The following is a 25,473-nucleotide window of genomic DNA, read 5'->3' as shown; positions in this document are numbered from 1 at the left end:
TTTTATGTCACTCATTCAGACAACATAGAATACATTTTCCCTGATATGTCGCTGGAAGATTGTAGCTATATTTTATTTACTTCGTTTCTTTCTGTATATAGTATTTGTTCCCACGTCTTATTTGCGGTTATGTAAAAATTGAAAAGTTGAATTACATTCAACGGAAGATGTTTTATTTTGAAATTAGTTATTACCGTAGTGCCTAATTAAAACGCACACCGCAAAAAAAAAAAAAAGAAGAAGGACTTGAACGTGTGCTTCGTACTGTGCCTTCTCTTGACTGCTGTTCCTCCAGACGAGGGTGGTGTGCTCAGCGACAGTTTCCACGAACTAATAATCTAACTTGTGTGTGGGTTTTGCAGCGGTAACGATCATTTATTGGAGACCTAGAATTAAAACCCATCCACATGCTGTAGATGTTTCTTTGATTTTTATAAATGTGTGAATTTGATTTATTTCATAATTGCAACTTTTTAAATTATTTAATTATTTATTCATTTGACATGTGTGTAGACTTACATACCTTTTCCAGAGTGCTTACTCTTAATACATTTAATTTATTATTATTATTATTATTATCCATATTTTGTAAAAGTTCAGTGGAAAAGACACGTTACCGAGATCTCGCGAAGCTGGCGAAATGTGTGTTGAACGGAAGCCGCCATAGGTCAATTTCAATCGGCGTGCTCATTTGAACCAGAGGAACCGCTACGAAGCAGAGGGAGGAGAGCGGCCCAGTACTGATTATCCAACTATCAACTCAATATTGTAGGTACATGTTAACTGGCCTGTGTTTTGACTGAACATTTCTGATTGATGCACTTCGTCGACTGAGCCGCGGTTCGTTGTGCGCATAAGGCGACTATCAAAACAAGTGTTCGTTATGTAGCTTTAGCCTGGCTAATAGCATTAGCATTGCTAGTCGAACACTAAAACCAGCTTGCAAAACGTGTTCACCAAGTTTGTGCCTATTATTGGCTACCAGTCTTGTGTTAACCGCGGTGCCTTACATGGGCGCGTAGATGCGAGAGTTCCCCTAAAGGATGTCTTTATGCTTGGGCTATCTTCTGAGAGCAGATGGCGATATTTGCCTATTTTTACGCCGAGCACATCGGGAACACCCAGCCCGGAGCTGCCCTGCCGACAAGGCCCGAGCCACAAGGCTAACTTTGTTGGACCGGGTTAGCAATTTGCATGCAGCTGAAGTGGCGCGGCACCAATACTCATGTATACACGAATTAATCAAAAGTGGACGATGTGGCAGGACTTAAACGGATTAGAATAGTTAAATGGAGTAAACGAAAAATCACACGGACACGTATCTGTGAGCCAGACCGGCCGCTAAGTCACCACCTGGCAACTTTTGTCGCGCGTCGACCGACCACAGGTGAGTGGGACCTCCTCAGGTTAGCCCCAAGAGCTGCACACGTGTGCTGCACCGCGCAAAACCTGAATGTGACCGACAAATGTCGAAACACAAAGCGTTTCCGTAACTCGGACCGGGTGGCGTGGGGGTGGGGTGGGATTAACTCCGAGCGCTTAAGCCGGGTCATTGAGGTTTTAGCTGGGCATGTTGACTAATGTCCTCGTTTTTGTGCTGCAAGCCGATTTCCACTGACGATTTTAGGTGTTAACAGCCTCTCAGTCTGAGGCCAGTCGCTCGGACATGTTTGTTTCTCCTCTGAAATAACCCCCTCCGGAACTATGGGGGTCCACCTTGTGCACGGTCAGCTGCGAACACATGCTTAGGCCTTTCCCTTCTTGCAACCATTTGACACGTGGAGTTACAAAGTTTTTACGAAAAGGGGGGGTAAAAAAAGTGCTGAAGTTTATTTAACATGAGGTGGTAGTGTGCTGCAGTAAATTGTTAAAAAAAATATACAAAGTGATTAACAGACAATTTATTCTGAATTATTTCAGAGTTAAGGGAAAATTACTGTAAAAATATTTTGCATTGGAAATCTTTAACAGCTAGCATGTCTTAAACTGATCTTTGTCGATATTTTTTCCAAATAATGTATATGGCCTTTGGATATGATGCATCAAAACCAAACTGACCATTACTGATGGTGTTTGTATTCATACTGTCTGATCCAGAGACCACTTGTGTAACTATTTTTCATTGGTACTACTTGAAATGTAATCCTAGTACATGAAATAAACAGTGCAAAATTGATGGGTTAATTTTAGTCTGTGTTTTCCCTAGGATGGAGTGGCAGCCAGATGAGCAGGGACTTCAGCAGGTCCTCCAACTGCTCAAAGACTCCCAGTCACCCAACACAGTCACACAGAGAGCTGTCCAACAAGTATCCTACTACATTGTGATCTGACCTGTAATGACACATTTATTTGTAATTGCCTAACCCATTTGTTATGATCAACAAATTATGCAAATGTTTTTGGTTGATGGAACGTGTCTTTAGATAGACCATGCGGAATTATTCTATATAGGTTGAAAGCTGGTGAGCTAATGTAGTGAAACAGCTTATTTCTTTTTTGATTGTCAACATTACTTGGAGAACTTGGAGAAGGTTGCTTAATTTGAAAGCTCGGTCTAATAGTCCTTAACAGCTGCACCAGAAACTTGAACAACTCAACCAGTTCCCCGACTTCAACAACTATCTCATCTTTGTTCTCACACGACTCAAAACTGAAGGTGAGTAGTCAGGTCGGTTTCTGCTCTCTGACGTGTGTAACGTGCTGAGATTGATTCTTCCAAGACCCTTGATGTGGACAAGACTTTAAACGTTGTGCTATTGTTAATGTCATTGATATGCCACAAGTATGATAAGCTCATTAGTTGTGTGTGTGTGTGTGTGTGTGTTTATTGTACTGTTTCAGAGCTCCACTGTTCTGTTTAGATGTTAGAACTGTTGCAAGATATAAATGCAACAGTATGAAAGTACTAGTTATCAGGATCTATTTATTGACTTCTGATTGGCCATATTTTAACCTTGTGGTTCTGTCCAGATGAGCCAACTCGTTCTCTGAGTGGCCTGATTCTGAAGAACAACGTGAAGGCCCATTACCAGAACTTTCCACCAACTGTTGCTGACTTCATTAAGAAGGAATGTCTCAACAACATTGGCGATCCCTCGCCGCTCATCCGTGCCACCATTGGTGAGTTTGTTTTTTTTTTTTTTTTGGTTTTTTTTTGTTTTTCCCCGTGTTATGGCTGTTCATCATTACCTCTTTTATTGGACTAGTTTCGGCTATTTCCTATTTTCGTCCTTGTGTTTATTTTGTTGCCCCTGGAGATGATGCAGAGAAAAAAAATCTTGAGTTCTTGTGAAGGTTTTTGTATTCATACTGTCTGATCCAGAGCTGTTGCCAAAAGGCTGCTGCTCATGATGCTGTCAATTAAAAAGCACTATCTAAACTATTTTCTTCTCACTCTCTCATTCACCCGCTACTCTAGGCATTCTGATCACTACTATTGCCTCGAAAGGAGAGCTGCAGACGTGGCCAGAGCTGCTGCCTCAGCTCTGCAACTTGCTCAATTCTGAAGACTACAACACCTGTGAGGTCTGCACTTACCCCATTTTGTTATTATTGCTTTTAATGCAATTATATCCATGGCTCTTACTTTTAGTGTTCCTCTCAGATTAGATCTGCTTAGGTTAAATGTGGTTGTAGTTCTGAGACTTGTATAAGGTCACCAAATTGAAAGTATAACTGTGACAAAACTCGCAGGGGAGATATCAGGAAAGTTCGGTGCAGACTTGTCCCAGGTTGTGCTGGGGCTTATTTCAATAATAGTTTTATGATAAGAGACTAAGCTGTGCTTGAACCTGGCATGGCGCATCTGAATTTTTGCAAAGTTAGGAACATTCACATTGAAAAGGCTTTTGAATGTTCAGAATATGGTTTTACATTTGACTGCGATTACTGAATATACATTCAACCGAAAACCGGTGTGTACAGTGCATTCAGTACTTCTGCTCATTTTATTTTCTGATGCAGTCTCATTCTCTCCTTTGTGTCCCTGTATGTTTGCGTTTGATTTGACAGCCTCTCTATGTATGTCCGTGTCTCAGGGCTCGTTTGGGGCACTGCAGAAGATCTGCGAGGACTCATCGGAGCTGCTGGACAGCGACGCTCTGAACAGACCCCTCAACATTATGATACCTAAATTCCTTCAGTTCTTCAAGCACTGCAGCCCCAAGATTAGGTACAGGAGAGAGCTGGCATCACCTTTAAGTGTGACTGTGTGGCTGATTAACAGTGAAGGTGTTTGTATTCATGCTGTCTGATCCAGATATTTGGGTTTAACACTTAGTTTACACCGCAAACTGACACACGCCCTGGCTCATAAGATAAACATCACTTACAGGATTCACTGAGAAGTTTATATTCCCTCTAGTCCTATATTTATGTTTCGTTAGTAATTGAGTTTCTTATCATAGCTGTTTAAATGCATTTTTTTCCCCTTTTGTTGTGTGTAGAAGATTACCAAGTTTAATGAGTTTATCAGTAGGAATGCTACACACTGTATTGTCCCTGCAGGTCCCATGCCATTGCCTGTGTGAACCAGTTCATCATTGGCAGAGCTCAGGCCCTAATGGACAACATTGACACTTTCATAGAGGTGAGTATGAAGACTAAGGAAAACCTGACTGTGTGGTTTTATGAGAATAGCATACCACATTATTCTTAATTGATTTAGTCAAGTCACTTGGTTTATCCCAAATTTTTTTTTTTTTTTTTTTTCCCTCTCACAAATCATTTCCCTCCTATCTTTTCTTCCCTCCCCTAATAGAGTCTGTTTGCGCTGGCAGCAGATGAGGACTCTGAAGTTCGAAAGAATGTGTGTCGGGCTCTGGTCATGTTACTGGAGGTCCGCATCGACCGCCTTATTCCCCACATGCACAGCATCATCCAGGTAAGTTTTGGGCACCTCCCAACTCCATTGTGGAAAATTTTATGTCCATAAAATTTTAATTTTTCATCTGGACATGATGAGAAACCCAGCTCATTGACTTACAATGATACCTAAAGTTCCTATATTTTCTGATCCAGATTTCCCAGCTGAACTATGGCCTAATTTGTGGTGCTATTTTTCTGTGTAAATTATATTTTTATTTATTACTTTTTTGTGCCGATTTCTTCTTTTGCAGTACATGCTGCAGCGGACCCAGGACCCTGATGAGAATGTGGCTCTGGAGGCCTGTGAATTTTGGCTGACTCTAGCAGAGCAACCCATCTGTAAGGAGATGCTGTCTGGACACCTGGTGCAGTGAGTATCTCTTTAGTACACCATTATCTTTTGAATGTTATAACAATTGTTGGCTGTTTATACAAGGCAGTCTTCTTAAAATCGATCTTCCCTGTCAATACAGACTGATACCTATCCTGGTAAATGGGATGAAGTATTCGGAGATAGACATCATACTGTTAAAGGTGAGCTTTCACCTTGTTCATGTGTCGTTCAATACATTTTCATAAAGCCTGTATGCACTTACTGGAGGTCATTCCTCTAGGTCAGAATAAATTCAAAGGAAAACCCTGAAAGATGACGCAATCAACATTAAAGTTAGAACTGATATTACAAGAGACAAATTATAATTTGATACTGTGTCTCAAAGAAAGTAACACATCTGTGTTTGCCCAGGGGGATGTGGAAGAGGACGAGGCTGTACCAGACAGCGACCAGGACATCAAACCCCGTTTCCACAAGTCGCGAACTGTCACCTTGCAACATGAAGGAGGGGAGGGTGAGGAGGGCGAGGAAATTGAAGAGGACGATGATGACGACGACGACACATTGTCAGACTGGAACTTGCGTAAGTGGAGTTAACAAGCACATTTTTACTTAAACATCACACATTGTCAGTCTTTGAGTCTAAATTCATCTTGTATTAGTTGTGTATTTATGGGTTTTGTGTTTAGGTTGTTCAATGATTTTAAGGAAAGCAGAAGTCTTGGTATCTCGTCAGATTTGTCTTTAAACTCACCAATTGCTTTTCTTTTTGCTGTAGGAAAGTGCTCAGCTGCAGCCCTGGATGTGCTGGCCAATGTTTTCCGAGATGAGCTGTTGCCCCACCTCTTGCCACTCCTGAAAGGCCTGCTCTTCCACCCAGACTGGGTCATAAAGGAGTCTGGCATTCTGGTGCTGGGGGCCATAGCTGAAGGTAAAATTCACAGGAGTGAAGCCTGCAGAAATTACAAATTTGTTAATGGAAATCCATGAATTAGCTGTATCCCATCTTGGTTACTATTGCTGTTAATTATTTACAAAGACCTCAATAATAACCAGATACTGACTCATCATATGTTAGGGTTAGGGACATATCTGATCCTTTAAATCAATTAAAAATGTAAGAAAAATACATAAAATTGTGCCTTTTTTTTAAATATATATATATATATAGCGCCTATAGCGCGCTTATAGGCTGTCAACACAGCAGATAATACGATGGAATATGAAGTTGTAATTCAAATTGAAGGAAACATTTTGCATCTATTCACTCCTCAGGCTGCATGCAGGGCATGGTACCCTACCTGCCAGAGCTGATCCCTCACCTCATCCAGTGTCTGTGCGACAAGAAGGCCCTGGTGCGCTCCATTGCCTGCTGGACCCTGAGTCGCTATGCACATTGGGTCGTCTCCCAGCCCCCAGACTCCTACCTCAAACCCCTTATGACGGAGCTTCTGAAACGTATTCTTGATGGAAACAAAAGGGTGCAGGAGGCTGCTTGCAGGTGAGCAGCTTCACACTCTAGTTCTTCATATGTGAATACCATGATTATTTCAGTTGATTTAATAATGATACTTTCCTCATTTCATCATCTCTCATCCACATCCTACATGTATTCCTCAACTGGAAGAACCATATGGGTGCTCTAAATAGTTATGTGTCCCCCATCTTGGTTTTCTCTTAGTGCATTTGCCACTCTGGAGGAGGAGGCATGCACAGAGCTTGTGCCCTACCTGAGCTTTATCCTGGACACACTGGTCTTTGCCTTTGGAAAGTACCAGCACAAGAATCTGCTCATCCTCTATGATGCCATAGGAACTCTGGCAGACTCAGTGGGACACCACCTCAATCAGCCCGTAAGTGCCTGTGCAGCTTGACCTGTACCCTGCATTCTTTGCATTCTATCCAAATACATTTTGGCCGGTGTCTTTGTTGAAGAACGCTGAGGTCAAACCTGTTTATATTCATTCACAGGAGTACATACAGAAGTTGATGCCCCCCCTTATTGCCAAGTGGAATGAGTTGAAGGATGAAGACAAGGATCTCTTTCCACTGTTGGAGGTGAAAAGTGTATTTATTTAAAAATTTCACTGCTTTCATGCTTGGGCTTACAGACAATGTAAGTAATGTAACGTCTGTTTTTCACAAGTCATGTCATTTTTTCAGTGTCTGTCGTCAGTAGCCACTGCACTGCAGAGTGGATTTTTGCCTTACTGTGAGCCCGTTTATCAGCGCTGTGTCACATTAGTACAGAAGACACTAGCTCAGGCGATGGTAGGTACACATAGAAGTGATTAAATTGTGTTGATCATTTTCAGGGGTGAACAAGAAGCATTGAAAGTTGTTTTTTCTTTATATTCAGATGTACAACCAGCATCCAGATCAGTATGAGGCTCCTGACAAAGACTTTATGATTGTCGCCCTTGATCTGCTGAGCGGCTTGGCTGAGGGTTTGGGGGGAAATGTGGAACAATTGGTGGCCCGCTCCAACATTATGACCCTGCTTTTTCAGTGCATGCAGGTATGAGTGTATGTTGTAGCTTCATAAAAATGCAAGCATCTTTTGACCCTCAGCACCTTTACAAAAATAATTGTTCTGTTGCATTACAGGACACAATGCCTGAAGTGAGGCAAAGCTCTTTTGCTCTGTTAGGAGATTTAACCAAGGCTTGCTTTCTGCATGTGAAGCCCTGTATTGGTGAGTTTGCTTTATCTGCACATTAAATGAAGTGACACAACTTGTTCTCTATCAGGAAACACCCAGCATCGAGTCATTGAGATACCTAATTTGAGAGTCCAATGTATTTACTGTGTGTTTGTATTATAACCACTGTGTCCGTGTCCTCCCTCTAGCTGAGTTCATGCCCATTTTGGGACTCAACCTGAACCCAGAGTTTATCTCTGTGTGTAATAATGCCACCTGGGCAATCGGCGAGATCTCAATGCAAATGGGTAAGAAAGCAGATCCTGCATATTTTTTCCTTTCCTTTTTTTTTTTTCTCCCCCCAAATGTTTGCCTTCTGTAAACATAAGTGCATGGTATCTGGATATGATGAAAACCCCAGCTCATTGACACAAAATGATACATTTTGTTCCCATAATATTTTCTGATCCAGATATTGCACACCACCTGTGGTTCTCTGTGGCACAGTTGACAGTTTTACCATCTTGTGTGCAGATCTTGCATGCAGCTTGTGTGTGAATTAAAAGCAACAAAATGCAAACAAATCTGTAGGTCTGTACAAACTGCACTGGCTTTGTCTTACTCTTCATTAACCATGGTTCTATAATTATATATGAAGCTGCCGACGTATTGAAATTTTCTTCACCATTTTAGCAAACTGCCTGATTATGAAACTGGGTTGGTCCTAACAGTTAAGTCCCAAAATAGCATAGTGTCAGACCAACAGCCATATGACTGTGCATTGTTTGAACGTGTGTGTCTGTGTGTGTGCGCACACGCATGCTTGCCCGGCTAGGCAATGTGAGATCCAATCAGCCCAATGATGCTCTGTGTGATATCCTTTCAGGCACAGGTGTCAAGCAGCAAACAGGGGATCGTCCAGGTGAGCGTAGGGACACCAGCAAATCAGCTCAACCAAATTGAATTGATTTTTTTTTTTTTTTTTTTTTTTTTTTTTTTTTTTTGGGTCAAATAAGCTGAGGGCTGCAGTATAGCAACATAGTGGCTAGCGCTGTTGCCCCACAACAACAAAGTTGTGGGTGTGGGTTTCCTCCCACCGTCCAAAGACATGGATGTTTAGATCAATTGATGACTTTACTTGCCCATAGGCCTGAGTTTGAGTGGTTGTTCATCTGTCTGGCCCTGTGATGGACTGGCGACCTGTCCAGGGTATACCCTGGCCTTGCTCTATGTGAGCTGGGATTGGCTCCAACACCCTGCGACCTGGAAACTGATGAAATGTAGTAGAAGATGAATGAATGAAACTGAGGCCTACCTCCTCCTTTTCTTATAAACAGCTGTAAGAGGCAACTTTAAAGATCTTTGAGGTCATAGACAGAAGCTATTTTAAGGGTTGAATTTATCCTGTAAAACACATAAATGGCCTGTTAAAAGAAACATAGTGTATACTCACTCAGTTTCTGAGTGAGTGAGAAATTGAAAATGTTCATGGCTCAAACCCTTCAACACACAACAAAAAAGCTATACACTCAATGGGTGTGGCAAATGGGAGTCCTATGGCAACACACATGATCAGCCAAAATTCAGTCTGTATTGTTGGAGTTGTCTTTTCGACATCAGAGTTAAACCTGTAGTGTTGGCTGTCCAGATACTTGAGCTCCTTTTCTGCTGTGTGTTTGTAGGGGCAGAGATGCAGCCTTATGTGGGCATGGTTCTGCCACACCTGGTGGAGATCATCAATAGACCCAACACACCCAAGACTCTGCTGGAAAACACAGGTACACACATGGTTATGCACAACATAAGCTTTGATGCTGTAAGATGATCATGTCATGAACAGGTTTTTTTTGTTTTTGTTTTCTTGTCTCCCTGTGTGTAGCCATTACAATTGGCAGACTAGGTTACGTCTGTCCCCAGGAAGTTGCACCTCAGCTGCAGCATTTCATTAGACCATGGTGAGTTACTGAGAATATATATCTTTAAAATATAAGCTTTCATTAGTTTGGAATAGAGTTTTCATTCTCAAAGAACACAGTGGGTAGCGCATATTTTTCCTCTGTCTCCTCAGGTGCACCTCACTGAGGAATATCAGAGATAATGAAGAGAAGGACTCTGCCTTCCGGGGAATCTGTGTGATGATTGGTGTCAACCCTGCAGGAGTGGTACAGGTGAGGTGTATAGTTTAAGGATGTGTTGGCAGGAAGTTCAAAATCAGTGTGTGATAAAGTAACAAGTCTTTTGTGTCCAGGACTTCATTTTTTTCTGTGACGCTGTGGCCTCCTGGGTCAGCCCCAAGGACGACCTAAGAGAAATGTTTTATAAAGTGAGTGTTTCAACAAATTATTTATTTATTTTTTAATAACATTAAAATATGTATCTATATTGCATCCCCACATTCTGTGATGATCATTTAATCAGACATTCGAAATCTGATAACTTGGTGCGGATGATTTTTGAGTCTGAGAAGTGTGGGAGGAGGCTGCTGTCCAAGAGGAGGGAGAGGCAATTGTTTCTATGGAAAATTTTGACATTTCAAGATGGTACAATGGATAATTCGGCCTCATTCCTGTAAGTGGATTAGCTACAGTGTCCAGGGAATGGCACCTACATTTGAGTGCGCTTTTTAGTAAGAGGGGAATGTTAACAAATTTATGGGCTCTGGCAGATTTCTGGATTTGGAGAAATTTGTGCTCCTCAAAACACAATCATTTGTACTCATCATAAAAGCACCATCTCTTGTAATATTAAGTGATAACCTGTTTGTTGTTGTTTGTTTTCTTTAAGATTCTTCATGGCTTCAAGGACCAGGTTGGAGAGGAGAACTGGCAGCAGTTCTCTGAGCAGTTCCCTCCTCAGTTGAAGGAGCGTCTGTCAGCCTGCTATGGCGTCTAACCCAACCTCTCCCTGGTCCACACAGGACATCAACCTCTTAGGTATGTCCAGAAAATGTCTGTCCCTAATGCAATGCTGACCCAAGACCACATTCTGGAAATGATGAAAACCCCAGCTCATTGATATCCTATGATACATTTTGTTCCCAAATTAATTTTCTGATCCAGAAACTAATCTCCCTCAGACCATGTCATTTTTCTTTCTATCAGCTCCTAATTGACTCCATTTTAAAATTCTTCTCTTCATCCCTTTCTTCCGCAGGTAAATGTAGGGGAGGGTTACTGGGGAATTCATTGCACTGCCCAGATCACGAGGGGGGAGAAACAAGAGCTGGAGGGATGTGACTGGCTTTAACCCTCCATTCAGCAGGTGGCCCCCTTTTCCCCCTGCGCCCCGTGTGTCTGTGAGGGAGGGTGGGAGGAGGGGTGATGGGTGTGGGAGGGTAAACTGGGGATATACATATACCTCTCGGATTAAATGCCTCACAAAATCCAAACACACTCAAAAGTGACTTTTGCCAACAGCACCGCAGGGATCCTTGGTAGAGGGCAGAAAAAGGGGCTGGCTTTGACCTTCCCCTCCTCAATTTCATTATTCTGGTAAGATAGAAGACTGCTGGGAAGGGAGGGGGGGGGGCAACAGATAGGTACATAATAAGGAATTATCCAAACCAGCATAGGGTGCCACAGTCCCAAATACCACAATGCACGTAGTCCAATAGAAAGACTCTCAGATGTAGATGTTAAAACAGGCTCGTGCCAGAGGCTAAACAAAATACATGCTTTTACTATGTAACAATGCAGGAAATGTGCACAAATTTTTTTGCACCTTTTACGGCAAAATGGCATAAACATTTGATGTGCATATACATGGGTCTTACTCTCTTTTCACATGTACATTTAGCTGAATTTAATTTCCCTCCTCTTCCCTTGGTTGCTGAATTCTTCTCAGATCATAGGTTTCTTTTTCTCCCTCATTTGAGGCAAAGAAGATGCAGTAGGTTTGTCCTCTTAAGGTTTTCCCACCGCAATACCAAGTTGTTGCATGGCATATGATCACCTAAGTGACGCATGTTAGAGTGAATGTCTGTCTTATTGCTCCTGAATTGTTGCGTTAAATGTTGTCAGTATGTGGAGGCTGTCAGTTGCTTAGTTCTTTTTTTCCATTCATACCCATCATCCAATCAATCTCCCTATGGAGGCTGTGTTTGTGTGTGTGTGTGAGTGAGTGAGAGAATGTGTGAGATATCAACTATTGGTAGATCAATACAGGAGTTGGCTCATGTCTGATTGTTCTGAGAATCACTCACTGCAAAAAGAGCTCAAATACTGTACGCAAAGTCGAGAATCCTTTGTGCTGCTGCTGCTTTGTTTTTAGAGTATTTACAAAACGGATATAATAAGAGCGATAAGACATCACCAAGAGTGAATTGGTTCTTACTGATATAAATGCACTTTTTCTTTTGTAAGAAATTTAGAATTTCACATGTAAGACATACAGTAATGATAAACTGCTCTTGAGATATGTTTTTTGTTTTTTTGTTTTTTTTTTTGGATAAGTGATTTTTAGGACTGTTAATGGCTTGCTAAAGTAAGCATTATGTTAATGTTAAGCAATGGTAAAATGACTAGGTAAGACTTGAGGCCTCTTCACATAGTTTTATAATGTAGCGCCTTCCAAAATGGATTGACTAGGATTTAAGAGGGAAACATCTTCATTACAGTATTTTGGATCCACGTCCCAGCACACGAATCAATCCATATGTGTTTAAGGATGTCCCTTCTTTTTCTTCAGAGCCTTTTGTTTAATAGTGACTGTTTGAGCCATCAGTTTCCCCTTATCATGAACACTGCATGCTTTTCAGTGAGTCCCCCCTCCCCTTTTTTTTTTTTTAATCATTCAATAACAGGTCCCTTTGGAGGGATCTAATTTATAAGAGCTTTGTCAATGGCAACACAACACACTGCTGGATTAATAAGGTACTTCTCCAGCTTATGATAAAGCTAGTGCTGGTTGCCATATCTTCACCCGATGATACTGTGTAGGTTATGCCTGGGAATACACTGACCGAGTCCTAATAGTTCTCCCCTGACACTGGTTAAATTAAATGAGTGATGGTCTTTCTTCAGCTTAGTCTTTTAGTCCATGTCCATAGTGGACAGCTGTAATGTAAGTGTGTATGACTGTTGGCCTGTTGGTGTTTTACTATAGTGGTGTCTACGCAAGTACTGCTTAGATGTAACTTTGCACCAGCCCTACTCTAAAGTTAAGTAGCAGGGGGAGGGGGGTTCCCATGAGTTGTGCGTAATTTGTGGCCAATGGGAGAATCAACATTTGCCTGCCAGTTAAAGTCATCAGTTTGCCAGGTTTTCACTAATGTAAAATGCAAATTCTTCAAACAAAAGAATACTGGCTTACAGTTTACAGGTAATGTATCTTATGTAATAGACAAAGGCGATGAGACACTGTTTTGGATTCCTGACCACATTTCTAAGATGTAATGCCCCACAGACTGAATCCTGGCATCCTGTTCAGGTTACACTGGTAGACAAGTGTTCGAATATGAATTGGCTGATTATTCATCAGAGGTTGAACAGATGTGCTTGAAGCAGCAGCCCTAATGAAACATTTTATTACTACAGTGTTTCAAAGGGATAATGCTCTTGTACTGCAAAGAATTGGTAAAAAAAAAAAAAAGTTTAGGCATCACCACTCCTCACTTTACTGTGATACACTAAGCTATCTACAAAAGTAAATTCAAATGCAAATTGTCCAAGTTTTTTTTTTTTTCGTTTGTTTTTTCTTTTCTTTTTTTCCCAGAATTTTATTTTGATGCAAATGTGATAGGTTTTTTTAATTTATTTATTTTGGGTTTTGTTTATTTTTTTTTATTTTGTTTTTAAGGTGTTTCTTTGTGCTCAATGCACAAATTGTTTTGGACTTTAAAAGTTTTTTTTTTTTTCCATTTTTATTCTTTTTATTTAAAGAATTATTTGTTTTCGTTGTTTTATAGCGGACCATTTTGATTATGTTAAATTTAATTTTAGTTGGACTGAAGGAGAGTCAGTGCTTGGTGCATACCTTAGGGAAGAATGTGGAAAACTAATTCATAATTGTTTCAATCTGGTATTAAGGCTGGTAATTGAATTTGATGTACCTTTTTATTTTGCTGAACTGTGGTGCAGGTGGGATGTGTCCCTTTTTATTTAATTTTTGTGAATAGGGGAAAATAAAAATTTTTTTTCTAATAAGCTTCCATTCTCCGTGTGTCTTTTTTGGCATTATTTTGCATCAGCATCTATATAATAAGTGAAATTATGTTATGCTTAAATCTTCAACATGATTCACACAGGAAACTTGCTTCCTGGTGACCTGGAAACATGTTGCCATCCTCCTGAAATTAGTTGACACTTGTGTGCGCTGGGTGTAAAACCTGTTTCCTTGCTGTGTACAGGCATTAACAGTAAGAGCACATAGTCCATCCTCTATTTCACACAGTGAGCTGATAGGTTTGGAGAGAGTGGAATTATATTGACATATTTTCAGAAGTAAACCAGAAGATAATATGTTGGTAAGAATTTCAACATACATATGGCATCTCTTTGCTGTGCAATACCCTGTCTTAGGTCTGTTACACTGGTTCATCCAAACTAATAAACTTTCTCAAATGTATGAGTGAATTACATTTGTTTGAAAATATCCAGATTAGTGGGAAAAAAATCTGCCTCCTTTCTTGCTTATTTAGTGGGAGCTACTATTGAACTTTTTTCCATTGTTTTCCTTCTCTAATCAGAGAAAACGTTTTAGTTCAAAATTTAACTACACTGGATCTGAGGAAAACACTCACCTGGCTGCGCAGACTGATGACGACATCTTTCTTCGTCGGAAGTGATGTCTTCAATTTCTTTGCAGTTGGGGTTGAGAACCGCTGTCAAAATACCGGTTTGTCTATAATACAGCTCTGTCTCCGTCAGTTTCATGTAACTGACAGTGACCGCCGGTTCTTGTTGAACTAACTTGGGGGACGACTGGTTCTGGTCAAAGGCTAGGCTTGTTCTTATTAATACTCTGTAGCAGTACAAGAAGCTAGCTAATGTTATTGACCTGCTAATCTTTAGGCTTCAGTGACGTTTTAAATTAGCCATATATGTGTATAAAAGCACATAGGTATATATATTTTAACGTTAGAAAAAAAAACTTTAAAAGAAATTGCTAACTCTTTAAGGCTGTTTATTTCTGAGTTGTTACTAACGTAGCAGAAGCTAAACTAACATTCAGCTACATTTACATCTAGTTCATTGTTACAGTACTTAGTGTTAATGTGCTGAAACATATACAGCTGGTACCACAAACTGTAGGTAGTTTAAAGAAATGTTAGCCTAAAGTGAATGGGTTAGCTAGAGAGAAAGGCGATGTCTGAAGTCAGGGTTAGCCCGTATGAACCGGAGGCAGGTACATACGGTGGTCAGGGTGGGCCATGTCCTGATCCCGTAAACACTCTGACAAGTGAAGCCTCCAGGCCGGACCTGCAGTGGTAAGACTTTCATTCACCCTTAGTTAGCTGACTTTTATGAGATTACTAAGGAAGACACGCATTTCTTTCAGTCTGTTGCCTGCTAGTGACCCGTCTTCAGCAGAAGGGAGTCCCACACCCTCTGCTGAGGCGAGCGGCTTGTTGTCATTACCGTGGGAGATGGTAACCCACATTGCATCACACCTTCCCGCTAAGTGTGTCATCTCTGTACTGCCAAAGGTATGTTTTACAATTGTATCGAACCCTCACGTGCAATAAAAAAATCATTTTCACTGTGTAAATCAAAGGACAAAAATGAGAGTATAGATTTCCAAAACGAACATGCTCTAATTTAAATGTTTACTGAAGCAGAAATGTTAGGTCTGTACTCACTGTATCACTCAGCTTAAAATCGCTGTATCCCTGTAATTGAATGTGTTGGATTTATTTTCCCCTTCATAAAATATTAGGATATTTGTTGACAATTAGTAAGCATTGTTCTGCTCAGTATTTTAGTGCATTGCTGTGTTTTCTATTGGATAACTGGAATGGCTTGAAACCACTGTAAGGACTGCGTATTGTCTTGTGAATGAAAAATGCTTACCCGCTCAAACAAAAGCTCTCAGTTTCTTCTTTTTTCAGGTATGCCATGTGTTGGGTAATGTGGGAAAGGATAGCACTGCTTGGCAGCTCAGAGCACGCAGGCTAATAGGACCCCAAGCTGTCCTTCCAGTAGGACCAAAGGAGGACTTTGACTGGCCTACTGCTTGTCTTGAGATGGAGCAGCTAATAAACTGCTGGAAAAACCAAGCAAAGCTTATAGCCAGACAGCAGGAAGCTGAACAAAGGGATCAAGAAAGGCAGCAGCAAAGGGCAGAGCAAGATAGGGAACCAGGTGCAGAAGGACAGGAAGATATTAGAGCAGCTGAAGTGGATCCACTAGAAATGGCAGCACAGGAAGCTGCACAGCAGAGGATGGTGTTTGATGCTAATCGTGAGCAAGATGGTGCTCTCAATCACCAAGGGGACCTGGCAGACCCCGGGATTGAGGAAGGAAGGCAGGAGAAGACGGAGCAGTGTCCACCTGCTAGAAGCCCTAGCCCAACCCCAGCACTGGAGTGCATCACCCTACCTGCGGGCCACATAGCTCAGGTCAACTCAGTCCTCCTTGTAGGGGGAGAAGGCACAGTTTGTGCCACAGGTTCCAGAGACTGGAACGTTAAACTGTGGGATTTACAAACAGGCCCTAGTGGCATGCTTCTACACACATTGGGAGGCCAGGGTGACTTCAGCACTCATCGGGGCTGGGTCTGGTGTCTGGCATCTCAGGGATCTCTGCTGGCTTCAGGGGGCTTTGACAGCACAGTGAGACTATGGGACCTTCAGGCAGGTGGTGCAGAGAGGGGTCTGATCAGGGCTGGTGCTGCTGTCCTCTGCTTGTCCTATCAGACGGATGTGTTGCTGGCTGGTACATTTGACAAGAAGGTCAGCATGTATGACACCAGAGGTAAGGGGGATTAACATATAAATTGCAAGTCAGTTTATTAGCTGAGTGTAAATTAAGTCAAATAAAAACTGAAACTGATATTTGCCTTTTTGGTGACAGAGCTAGATGGCAAATGTACTATATAGACAGATCACTGGGTTTCTGAGGGTGGTTATCTCAAAATCTCATCAACAGCTGCTGAACCTCTGGTAAAAAGCCTCCGTCTTCATGGTAACGCTGTTATGTGCCTAGCTGCAGATGACAAGTACATAATCTCTGGATCTAAAGATTGTACTGTGGCTGTCTATGACCGTAGGGCAGGTAAAGAATTGAAGAAACTTCAGGTATGAACACACTCGCAAGTAATTTGTTGGTGCATCTATGCTACAGAAAAGTTGACTCCACCAATGTGTCCACTTCTAGCTGAGCTCGTACCTGCTGTCTATGAGCTACAGTGGCAGTGAGGTGTGGGCAGGAGACAACAGTGGAAAGCTCTACTCATTTTCTATGCAGGCGGGTACTCTAAAACCCCTGTCTCAGTTTGATGTGGGACACACAGCTCTGGTCACTGGAATCCACAGGTCTCCTGGAAGCCTTTACACCTGTTCATCTGATCGTACTGTCAAGGTAGGAAGAAGCTAATTCCTTGCTACTTTATTTGCCTAACTGCTAAGTTACTACTCTTGTGATGTCTGTTTTGCAGGTGCACGTCCCCTGTGCACCTCCAAGAACATTATGCACATTGCATCATCAAGCTGGAGTCAATGGGGTTAGTGCTCTCTAACAAATTTTATTCTCTTTGTGGCTTCAATCTCTCATGCATATGCCTCCTGTCTCTTGTTATTATCTGTCAGCTGAGTGTGGATGCTGGAGTCCTTGCTGTAGCTTCAGGGAATGTCTGTGTCGAAATTTGGAGACCCAGAAAATGAAAGAGCAACATTTGCAAACTACGGGGCAAGATTTAAAGGCGACAGGACCTGAAGACAACAACCACCGTGCTGTTCTTTCAGCATCTTGGAATTTAGAATGAATGGATTACACAACAACAGATACATAGGTGCATTAAGAGAAAAAGTACATAAGGCCAAACAAATTATTTTATCTGCTGCACTGCAATGCCGATGGTAACATGTATAAGACAAATGTGCAACCAGCTATCACTTAAAGTTGCATTAGTATTTTATTATTTCTTAATGTATTATTATTATTCTATAGTTTTTGGAAAGGTTGGGATCACTTTGCTAAAAGGTTCTCACTTTTTATTTATTTATTTTTTGGCCTTGTTTGATTCAGTTGAGCGATTTCTAAGAAAAAAAAAACAAATGCAGTAAATGTCTTTATTGTGTTAATTGTTTGTCATTTGGTGCCAGTAATGAAAGCTTTAAAGAAACATCACATTTAAAGAATTTTGCTTTTCCCATCATTATTTGTTCAAACAATGTGGAAAATGCTGACAATGAAAAGGTGTTTTGTACTTCCATGCTCACAAGTTGACTGAATCGTTTACAGGAACTGATACTCCACAAAAAATATTAGTTACTCTTCATGTATAGAAATACTTGTATCCAAGTCCTTGTGACACACTGATTGTATTTGCAAAGCTATTTCTTCTTAACACAGTCAGCAGTGCTTATAAATATTATAATTTATGTATGTAGGCATATGCAAATACCTTTTGGGTGTGTGTGTGTGTGTGTGTGTGTGTTTGTCCGTGTGTGTGCTAGTTGTTTGTATAAATGTAGCTATAAATCAGTCTGAATTTGCACAGTACTTTAAATATGCATATGTTGAAAAACACTGAAAGACTATCTCAGCAGATGTCATTAAATGGCCTGAAAATATCTCAGTTGAGTGGATTTGTTGACTGCTCTTATTTATTATGTTTAGTTGACTTTACTACATCTGAGCCACTCCCTGTTGCCTAGGTAATGCTTATAAGTTTACTATAAAAACTTTTAAAGTACCCAAATTAAGTGTAGTTATGTAAAAAAAAAAAAAAACAACTTTTACATAAAAGTAAACCTACACTCTAAACCTTTGAGATAGTGTCCATAATGAAAACAGTGTTGCACGATATGCGGTGTTAACCCTCTACAGAGCTACTTCTTAATGTATATATTAAGACAGTTTGTCATGCTTTTGGCTAACTCGTTATAAGCAGGTTGACTAACAATATATCTGCCATGACGAGCTTATCACATACATTTATACCCAGACATGGTTCATGTTGGTCTTCCGTACTGAGGACCATCAAAGCAGCACACAGGTCTTCTTATCTTTGAAAGGATTGGACGAGGCAGCGATGCCAGTGATCAGAGGATCACTACGTCTGTGCTCCTGACAATAGTGGACCAAGTCTGCTGCTGTCAGGGAGATCTGTGGGGACAAAGGCGGACATGATGGCATTTTCAATCATGATGATTAAATAAAATGAAATACTTGTTGCACATTGGATGTTGATAATGGACAAGTGAAGTGTGCTGAGCTATAGAAAATCTTCATATAGCTGATCTTAAAGAAATCAGACATGTTGCATGATGATGTGCAGCCATACATGCTCATAGTAAACACATTAATTCTTTCATACCTTGATTCTCTCCATGCCTGCCTCCACCCGAAGTTGATCCACTAGTTTTTGTGTCTGAACAACACTATTGCTGCTACACATCTTTCACAGTCCCCTCAATATTAATACTTCAAAAAATGCTCCTTGAACACCAGAAGCAGCCGCAGGGATTTGCTTTAGAGCACTGTGTCACTGAATCCAGAGTGCCAGCTCAGGTTGTGCAGGACTGTCCAGTCAGAGAAGCTCCTGACTCTCCTTTTTGACCTGTATTGCCTTTTATTCACTGTTGGGGCCAGTTCAAAAGCTCTGTGATATAAAAGGTCATATAACTCAGTGTTGGAAATGTCACAAACATCACAGACCACAGACACTGCTGATGAAAAGGCAAAATGCTGTCTGAAAATTATTTTCTTTATACAATAATAGTAAAAAAGTATACTTGAAGGCTCTATTAATATGTTAAATGTGCTGTCAGCAGACACGTCCAGGATTTTGAAAATGATGTTAAACATATAATTTACCCAAGTGGTACTTACAGGTTACACAATGGTGATAGTACAGCCTTGTATGAGTTAAACCCATTTAATGCCCATCTAATGCCCATTTGTGAATTTTGCTGATTTGGACTTTAGGGGGTTTTTACATTACACATTTGTCAAACAAATTGGACCAATAATTTAAAACTGTGGCAGAAACCATTCTTCAGAATGTAAGATGAGTACAACTTACAATGCAAGTTTTCATCTACGTTTATTCCGGTGAATCAACTGTACTACTAAATACTTGAGCAACAAACTTTCATTCAAATCTTTCCAAGATGTAACTGAACTAAATGAATAAACCGTATATACATACGAATAAAATTATATGCGTACTGTTTGTCCCAGTGGGAGTTACTTGCGTGTTTAAATGGCTTGGACACAAATCTTTCACATTTCTAGTGTACATAAATAACTAATCTCAGGAGAAAGGCGGACTAAATCAAGTTTGTTTCTCCTCGCTTTCCGTAGTCAGTGCTAGTTTTCTACATGCCGCTCCTGCGATGTTTACAGAGCCAAAAATCTTAACGACCCGTTTATCTTGTGGCTGGTGACGGACACAAATTGACAATTGTATCTCTCAGCTAAAGTCTCTTGTGGAAAAGGTAAGTTTTAATTTATTTCCTAAAATATTCAAACCGACCGATGGGTCTGTAATCCTGCTCAGTTAGCTTCTGTTCCGGCTCACCACATGGATTCTGCGTGTTTTGACTTTTGAGATAACAACCACAATATGTGCCCAATTCATTCCCAGTGTCCAATTAACGGCAGTTATTATCAAAACTATAGGCAGATATGTATCAATTTCCAAACACACACCAAACACTCAGCTGAACACCATGTTGTGTTGTGTAATACCATAAAATAGCGCCAGGCAAATTATGGCCTTTGTAGGAAAATATATTTTCACGTACTCAGTTTACATTTGATTTTGGGAACGATTCTTGATCAAATAATTGCAGACAGTGTGCAATTTAATACCTGATTTGCACTGTGTTGTCAAGTCACCATTACTGGCACAGCATCAGTAGTTCGTGACGGACTGCAGACTGCTTTTTTTTAATTGTCTCTTTTTTTTCCCCAAACCGCACGACAATAAATAATAGTAATAAAAAAAATACGTTTTGATGATCTGATCTTTGACTGAGGTAATAAATCAAATGAGAAGTCGGGTAATTTTCCCATAGACTTAAATAGAATTGGACTTAGTTTTGCAACCAGTGGAGTTGCCCCCTGATAGGTATTAGATAGAGTGCAGGTCTAAGGCTCTTCCACTTGGGCTTCATTTTTCAGCCTCAGTTAACTTTTACAGTTTCACAGTTCATACATACATCTGCCTGATGTTGCTCAGCAGTTTGGTCATGACCTGCATGTGTCAGTCAAAGCAGAGCTGCTACCTGCTGCTACAGACTGACTGAGTTTACATCTTTTGCTTCTGAGTGTGGCTCAGCTCAGCAACTGCCCAACGATAACTTCCCTAACACTTTGCTTTCACAGAGGACATGGCAGATCATGCCCCTTCTGTCGCCATGGAGGCGGTCCTTAAGCCCAGTTGTGACCTACCGGAGGACATGCTGAAGATCAAAGGTTATGACTTCAACCAGGGGGTTGATCTGCAGGCAGTGCTGAAGTCCTACCTCACCACAGGCTTCCAGGCCAGCAGCTTGGGCCTTGCCATCCAGGAGATCAATCACATGGTAAGAGGAGTTTCTGTTGGGAGAGAGATTGTTTTTGCCTTTGTAGCCTTGTAGATTTTTGGTTTTCTTTACCCAGATGGTGATATACCACCATATGTACGAGATTACATACTCCACCCCAAAACAACGTGTGTTGAACTGACCCTTTAAGTGACACTGGTTCAATAATCTGTCTGCACATTTATAATGTCTTTTGTTATCTGATGATGCCCACAGATAGAGAAACGTCTTGAGACAGTCGAGACAGACAAAGGGAATGAGCATAAAGAGTCTCCTTTGTCCTCCAACAACTCAGGCTGCACCATTTTTCTGGGTTACACCTCCAACCTCATCAGCTCTGGAGTCAGGGAGAGCATCCGCTACCTTGCAGAGCACAAGATGGTACAAATCTTTGTACCTTTCATAATTATCCACATCTCCTTATAGTTACGTTGCACTTTACATCTATCGAGTTTCAACAGAGGGGCTATTTTAGTTAAACAGAATCTGTTTTGTTTTTTTCTGTTAGGTGGACGTGATTGTTACCACAGCTGGAGGCATTGAGGAGGATTTGATCAAGTGTCTGGGTAACACATATTTGGGAGACTTCAGCCTGCCTGGCAAGGAACTCCGTCTGAGAGGGATTAACAGGTCGGTAGCTGCAAATTTTTAGTTCAGGGTCCATTTAACTTCAAACCTTAAAGAAGTAGTCTGACACTTTCAGTCAGTGTGTTTGCTTTCTTGTTGACAATTGAAAGAGAGGTTTATACAACTCCTTTTGATATGTCTGATGAATGTAAATAAATAAATGAACCTGAAAAAGAATTGAAACAAAATTGTTATGTGTGCTCAGAATGACAATGGCTGCAGTGTATGAGGTTGTGTGGCCTTATGTATGTATGATTCTGTTTATTCATTGTTGTCTTCCTTTTCATTTCTCTATCCTCAATGCATTTAGAATAGGGAACCTGTTGGTGCCCAATGATAACTACTGTAAATTTGAAGACTGGCTGATCCCCATCCTGGACCAGATGTTGTTGGAGCAGAAGATAGATGTGCGTCTCTATGATAGGATATTATATATTAATTTCTCTGTTATCTATTTTTTAGGGTTTGGCTTGGGGTTTGAACTCTTTATTGCAAAGTTATGAAGTTGTAATGTTTCAAAAATGTTTCTTACACCATCGTTTACATCTTGTAACCGTTCTCTTTTTTAGGGGACCCATTGGACTCCCTCCAAAATGATCCATCGACTTGGCAAGGAGATCAATAACACTGAGTCTGTCTATTACTGGGCATACAAGGTAGGTCCTGGTTTACTTTTATGTAACAAACAGGATAGACAAGAAAAACATTCTGTTAAATTCAATCAAGACAAGTTGTTTCAAGATTGTTGTGATGTTTTTTGTTCTTGTTTAAATATTCATCTGTGAGTTTGTGTCAAATGTTAGTTACGAGACAAGTCTTACATTTATTATTTTGTCCCTAAATTAATTAGGTAAGGGGTTTGTGGGAACAGTAGCACTGCCAAGAGCAGTCAATAAATTTGCTGTTATATTTCTTTTTCAGAATAATATTCCAGTGTTCAGTCCAGCTCTGACAGATGGCTCTCTCGGTGACATGATCTACTTCCACTCTTTCAAGAACCCTGGCTTGATATTGGACATAGTGGAAGGTAAAAATCAACAACACAACAGGTGATTGTGGACTATATGACGTTAATATTTACTTAATTTCAGATATCCGCAAGATGAACAGCCAAGCGGTGTTTGCCAAGAAAACTGGAATGATCATCCTGGGTGGCGGGCTGGTCAAACATCACATTGCCAATGCTAATCTCATGGTAAATCACTATTCTATTAGCTTTGTAAATTTTTTATAGTAGTTTAGAGTATTGTAATTGTAGTTAAGCAGCCACATTATCTTTGATTATAGATTGGCATTAGGTGCAGTACAGCTACTGTCAAATTACACAATACCCCTCTTTAAATAAAGCCAGAAAATCAAACACTCATTGAATCTCTTCTGTACTTTTCCAGAGGAATGGAGCTGACTATTCGGTGTATGTAAACACGGGTCAGGAGTTTGATGGCTCTGACTCTGGAGCGAGACCTGATGAGGCTGTTTCCTGGGGCAAGATCAGAACAGATGCAAAACCGGTTAAGGTACCAATACTTATCCAAGCAGCGTTTCCCAGGATTACACTAAGACAAACGGCAGCATTGTATTCCCTCATTTACAACCTGGTTTACCACTTTTTAAAATATATTTCCCAAATGCCTTGTGACAGCTGTTGCACACAACACCTTCACTGTTTCCAGATCTGGGTTAAAACCCAGATGACATTATGGTTGTTGTGGTTGTTTGCATCATATATGTATGTTGGTTTGTAATCGTTGGTGATCTGCCCAGTCTTTTCCCCATTGGAATTCATTTTATGGGGGTAAATTTGAATAAGTTTGGCAATGATTTTATAACGCATTCGGAAACCAGGCACAAAGTCTGAGAAATTTATTAGGTAACCAGGAGTTGTAGTTTCCACTTTGACCTCATGGTGGCAATGCCTGCACAGCATTTGATCCAAAGCTCCAGCATGACATCTAGGGAGCAAACCAAAATATGAAAACTAAGTACTGGATTCTGTGGTGTAGTTAACATCTAACATAGTGCAAATAATAGTAATAAAAAAATTATAGGAAAGTGATTACTACTTCGTTGTTTGTTCCCAGGTGTATGCCGATGCCTCTTTAGTCTTCCCTCTGATAGTGGCGGAGACCTTCGCTCTTCACGCTGACAAGTTGACCGCTGGCAAGAAAGCAGATTAAACAGTTACTCCTTAAATACTCTGTTAGAAACAAGAATGAGCTTTGCTGCTTTGGGTCTTCTTTATTCATTTTATTTAACTTCTGAGTTTAAAGTAATGAACCTTTCCATTGAAAATACATTGACACGACTCAACAACTTTAAGAAGTGGCTTTGGGATACAATACTCATATTGAAGTCTTTAGTGACTGGGAAGCAGGGTTGAGGATTTCCTCTCTTAATTTGCTCCATACCAAGATTTACTGCCCTGACAGCTGAAATTGCATGGATAGCATGCACCAAAGATACTGCAGGGAATGCAATCAGGTTTTATCTCTGGAGTGTGTCTGACTCTCTCTCTCACTCTCTCTCTGTGTGTGTGTGTGTGTGTGTGTGTGTGTGTGTGTGTTTTGTGAGGGGGGGGCGAGTTTATTTCAGTTGAGATGTAGCTATGGCTTCAATAGAATTTTATGTTATTGCTTTTTGGACTTTATACAATCTCCAGGTTTAAAAGATGTATCTGAATAGCTTAATAAACTTTAACAATTGACTATTCCTTTCTGCATTTCATGGGATTTTCATGGACATTCACAAATAGTCTTTGTGCGGTAAGTGTGCGTGAGAAGGCTACAAGGGGTCCAACATGTGACAGTTTCACATGACTAATATTTGTTATACAAAAAGGTATAAAAATTATGCATGATAGCTGCTAACTTAGAAAATTCATTATAAAAATACGTGTAGGAACAGAAAGGGGCAATAGTAACTGTGCCAAGTGCCACTGTTGTTGCAATCTGTGCTGGACCTCTCATATATTGATGACATTGTAGGAAATGTGTAGATTCAGGTACATTATGGCAATTGTTCACCTAGATAAGTGCATAATGAAGGAGGTAGAGATTTTAAAGCGCTGCCCATTACAACACGATCATTAACTAGGACCTCAATGCTAAAACAACTGATTCTGTAACATTTTTAACGATGCAGTAAACATGTTGGGCATCAGTAAGAACAAACTTTACGACAGAGCAGTTGTTTTGGTTTGCCTTTGAAAATACAAAGGGGAGAAATCAGCACTATGTTTTCTGATGCTGATGTCAGAGTTTGATGAGGAACTTACCATTCATGTATGAGTATTGGCAAACTTGCTCAGTGCCT

General features: G+C 40.6%; 4 protein-coding genes and 1 non-coding gene across 7 annotated transcripts; 4 read left to right on the top strand and 1 right to left on the bottom strand.

Moving 5' to 3' along the window:
• Positions 1 to 651: 651 nt before the first annotated feature.
• Positions 652 to 11,130, top strand: LOC115047127 (transportin-2). 2 transcript variants are annotated; one of them, XM_029507862.1, is made up of 26 exons: positions 652 to 768; positions 2,207 to 2,306; positions 2,581 to 2,656; positions 2,971 to 3,120; positions 3,419 to 3,525; positions 4,038 to 4,171; positions 4,507 to 4,588; positions 4,760 to 4,882; positions 5,118 to 5,236; positions 5,340 to 5,400; positions 5,612 to 5,783; positions 5,979 to 6,131; positions 6,476 to 6,701; positions 6,882 to 7,053; positions 7,172 to 7,258; positions 7,364 to 7,471; positions 7,560 to 7,718; positions 7,808 to 7,895; positions 8,051 to 8,149; positions 8,728 to 8,763; positions 9,524 to 9,619; positions 9,721 to 9,796; positions 9,910 to 10,009; positions 10,090 to 10,164; positions 10,626 to 10,774; positions 10,995 to 11,130. In XM_029507862.1, exons 2-25 carry the CDS (start codon positions 2,208 to 2,210, stop codon positions 10,731 to 10,733), a joined length of 2,706 nt encoding a protein of 901 aa, XP_029363722.1. In that variant the 5' UTR covers positions 652 to 768; position 2,207; the 3' UTR covers positions 10,734 to 10,774; positions 10,995 to 11,130. The 2 variants fall into 2 exon arrangements, with proteins under 2 accessions (XP_029363722.1, XP_029363723.1); XM_029507863.1 differs by lacking the exon at positions 8,728 to 8,763.
• On the top strand, positions 2,029 to 2,097 carry LOC115048230 (small nucleolar RNA SNORD41). Its single transcript, XR_003841056.1, has one exon. It is a non-coding gene; the product is annotated as a small nucleolar RNA SNORD41 (small nucleolar RNA).
• A 3,488-nt stretch (positions 11,131 to 14,618) lies between the features above and the next one.
• On the top strand, positions 14,619 to 18,567 carry fbxw9 (F-box and WD repeat domain containing 9). The gene is made up of 7 exons (XM_029508433.1): positions 14,619 to 15,267; positions 15,339 to 15,486; positions 15,889 to 16,753; positions 16,928 to 17,076; positions 17,156 to 17,359; positions 17,436 to 17,501; positions 17,587 to 18,567. Exons 1-7 carry the CDS (start codon positions 15,146 to 15,148, stop codon positions 17,659 to 17,661), a joined length of 1,629 nt encoding a protein of 542 aa, XP_029364293.1. The 5' UTR covers positions 14,619 to 15,145; the 3' UTR covers positions 17,662 to 18,567.
• Positions 18,568 to 18,982: 415 nt separating this feature from the next.
• Positions 18,983 to 21,341, bottom strand: LOC115047330 (guanine nucleotide-binding protein G(I)/G(S)/G(O) subunit gamma-7-like). 2 transcript variants are annotated; one of them, XM_029508178.1, is made up of 3 exons: positions 21,322 to 21,341; positions 19,320 to 19,392; positions 18,983 to 19,108 (listed from the first exon to the last, which is right to left on the bottom strand). In XM_029508178.1, exons 1-3 carry the CDS (start codon positions 21,339 to 21,341, stop codon positions 18,983 to 18,985), a joined length of 219 nt encoding a protein of 72 aa, XP_029364038.1. The 2 variants fall into 2 exon arrangements, with proteins under 2 accessions (XP_029364038.1, XP_029364039.1); XM_029508179.1 differs by lacking the exon at positions 21,322 to 21,341 and having other exon boundaries at positions 19,320 to 19,418.
• dhps (deoxyhypusine synthase) lies at positions 20,304 to 24,871 on the top strand. The gene is made up of 10 exons (XM_029508177.1): positions 20,304 to 20,442; positions 21,335 to 21,534; positions 21,751 to 21,915; positions 22,043 to 22,164; positions 22,472 to 22,568; positions 22,731 to 22,817; positions 23,083 to 23,188; positions 23,253 to 23,356; positions 23,553 to 23,678; positions 24,243 to 24,871. The coding sequence occupies exons 2-10, from the start codon at positions 21,340 to 21,342 to the stop codon at positions 24,336 to 24,338; spliced, it is 1,098 nt and encodes a 365-aa protein (XP_029364037.1). The 5' UTR covers positions 20,304 to 20,442; positions 21,335 to 21,339; the 3' UTR covers positions 24,339 to 24,871.
• The last annotated feature ends 602 nt before the right edge of the window (positions 24,872 to 25,473 follow it).

This window comes from Echeneis naucrates, chromosome 8, assembly GCF_900963305.1.
Source record: "Echeneis naucrates chromosome 8, fEcheNa1.1, whole genome shotgun sequence".
Lineage (NCBI taxonomy): Eukaryota > Metazoa > Chordata > Actinopteri > Carangiformes > Echeneidae > Echeneis > Echeneis naucrates.
The sequence above is the reverse complement of the archived record's forward strand: the minus strand, read 5'-3'. Positions and strand labels throughout refer to the sequence as shown.

Bases quoted from the DNA above. Each gene is read 5' to 3' on its own strand.
- LOC115047127 (XM_029507862.1), top strand. From the start codon at position 2,208: ATGGAGTGGCAGCCAGATGAGCAGGGACTTCAGCAGGTCCTCCAACTG. The intron at 6,702-6,881 runs GTGAGCAGCTTC...GTTTTCTCTTAG, and splicing joins GTGCAGGAGGCTGCTTGCAG to TGCATTTGCCACTCTGGAGG. The intron at 7,472-7,559 runs GTAGGTACACAT...CTTTATATTCAG, and splicing joins AGACACTAGCTCAGGCGATG to ATGTACAACCAGCATCCAGA.
- fbxw9 (XM_029508433.1), top strand. From the start codon at position 15,146: ATGTCTGAAGTCAGGGTTAGCCCGTATGAACCGGAGGCAGGTACATAC. The intron at 16,754-16,927 runs GTAAGGGGGATT...TCTCATCAACAG, and splicing joins CAGCATGTATGACACCAGAG to CTGCTGAACCTCTGGTAAAA. The intron at 17,077-17,155 runs GTATGAACACAC...GTCCACTTCTAG, and splicing joins AAGAATTGAAGAAACTTCAG to CTGAGCTCGTACCTGCTGTC.
- dhps (XM_029508177.1), top strand. From the start codon at position 21,340: ATGGCAGATCATGCCCCTTCTGTCGCCATGGAGGCGGTCCTTAAGCCC. The intron at 22,165-22,471 runs GTCGGTAGCTGC...CAATGCATTTAG, and splicing joins CGTCTGAGAGGGATTAACAG to AATAGGGAACCTGTTGGTGC. The intron at 23,679-24,242 runs GTACCAATACTT...GTTTGTTCCCAG, and splicing joins CAGATGCAAAACCGGTTAAG to GTGTATGCCGATGCCTCTTT.
- LOC115047330 (XM_029508178.1), bottom strand. From the start codon at position 21,341: ATGTCCTCTGTGAAAGCAAA. The intron at 19,393-21,321 runs GTGTTAGGGAAG...AAAGATGTGTAG, and splicing joins ATGTCCTCTGTGAAAGCAAA to CAGCAATAGTGTTGTTCAGA. The intron at 19,109-19,319 runs GTATGAAAGAAT...TTGTCCCCACAG, and splicing joins CAGGCATGGAGAGAATCAAG to ATCTCCCTGACAGCAGCAGA.